Source organism: Pygoscelis adeliae, unplaced genomic scaffold (genome assembly GCF_000699105.1).
Source record: "Pygoscelis adeliae isolate BGI_AS28 unplaced genomic scaffold, ASM69910v1 Scaffold612, whole genome shotgun sequence".
Classification (NCBI taxonomy): Eukaryota; Metazoa; Chordata; class Aves; order Sphenisciformes; family Spheniscidae; genus Pygoscelis; species Pygoscelis adeliae.
In genome coordinates, this window is record NW_008824296.1 from 101099 (window position 1) to 101804 (window position 706).

The following is a 706-nucleotide window of genomic DNA, read 5'->3' on the forward strand; positions in this document are numbered from 1 at the left end:
GGGGGCGCCTGTTTGTTCTGCCCAGCCGCCCACAGGGTAGCTACAGTCTAATACAGCTCCTTCAGTCACCGCCCTCCAGACCTGCATCCTACCCTCCATCTCAAGGTGCAATATAACTCAGATTCTGAGGCTCAGAGTACCCACCTCAACCCACGTAACCCTTGGACAAGGGGCCTTGCCCTGCTCGAGGCTGACATTTAAGTTTGACCTTGGGCTCTGCCACTTCCCTGCTGACAAACCCTCACCGCGGTTTGTTTCTCTCTGTCTCACCAACGAAAAGGCGGTGCGATACCCGGAACAGACACTCCCAAAGCTGGCGGAGGAAGGTATTTCCACAAGTAACTGAGCCCTACCGCGAGATGCGGTAGGTGCAGCCAACCCTAAACCCGCACCCATCCTACCCATCACTGCTCCCTGCTGCCGCCGGAGCACTCAGAGCCCGGGAGAAGACAGGGTAGCACGGGTGAACCATTTCTCCTGTTGCACCACCCCAGGGCTCCCAGTTCCATCCGGTGCAGAGGGCAGAAGGATTGCTAGCCGTTCACGGCTCTCCCTACTGCCGCCGGAGCCCACGGACTCACCTCCGACACTCGCTGCAGGTTCCGGCTTGCGATGACCGTCCGGCAGCCGTGCCTGCAAAGAAGGGACTCGTGAGCCGGACCACAGAGCGCCGGCTCCCCGCGGTCGCCTCCGACCTCCAGGGCGC

The 706-nt window shown here is 61.0% G+C and overlaps 1 protein-coding gene across 1 annotated transcript in view; it reads right to left on the reverse strand.

The window, feature by feature from the left end:
- DECR2 (2,4-dienoyl CoA reductase 2, peroxisomal) overlaps window positions 1–706 on the reverse strand; it is a 15638-nt gene that overhangs the window by 9586 nt on the left and 5346 nt on the right. The window contains exon 2 of the mRNA XM_009318850.1: window positions 582–695. Within this exon, the coding sequence (XP_009317125.1) occupies window positions 582–695 (114 nt within the window). The remainder of the gene's footprint in view (window positions 1–581; window positions 696–706) is intronic.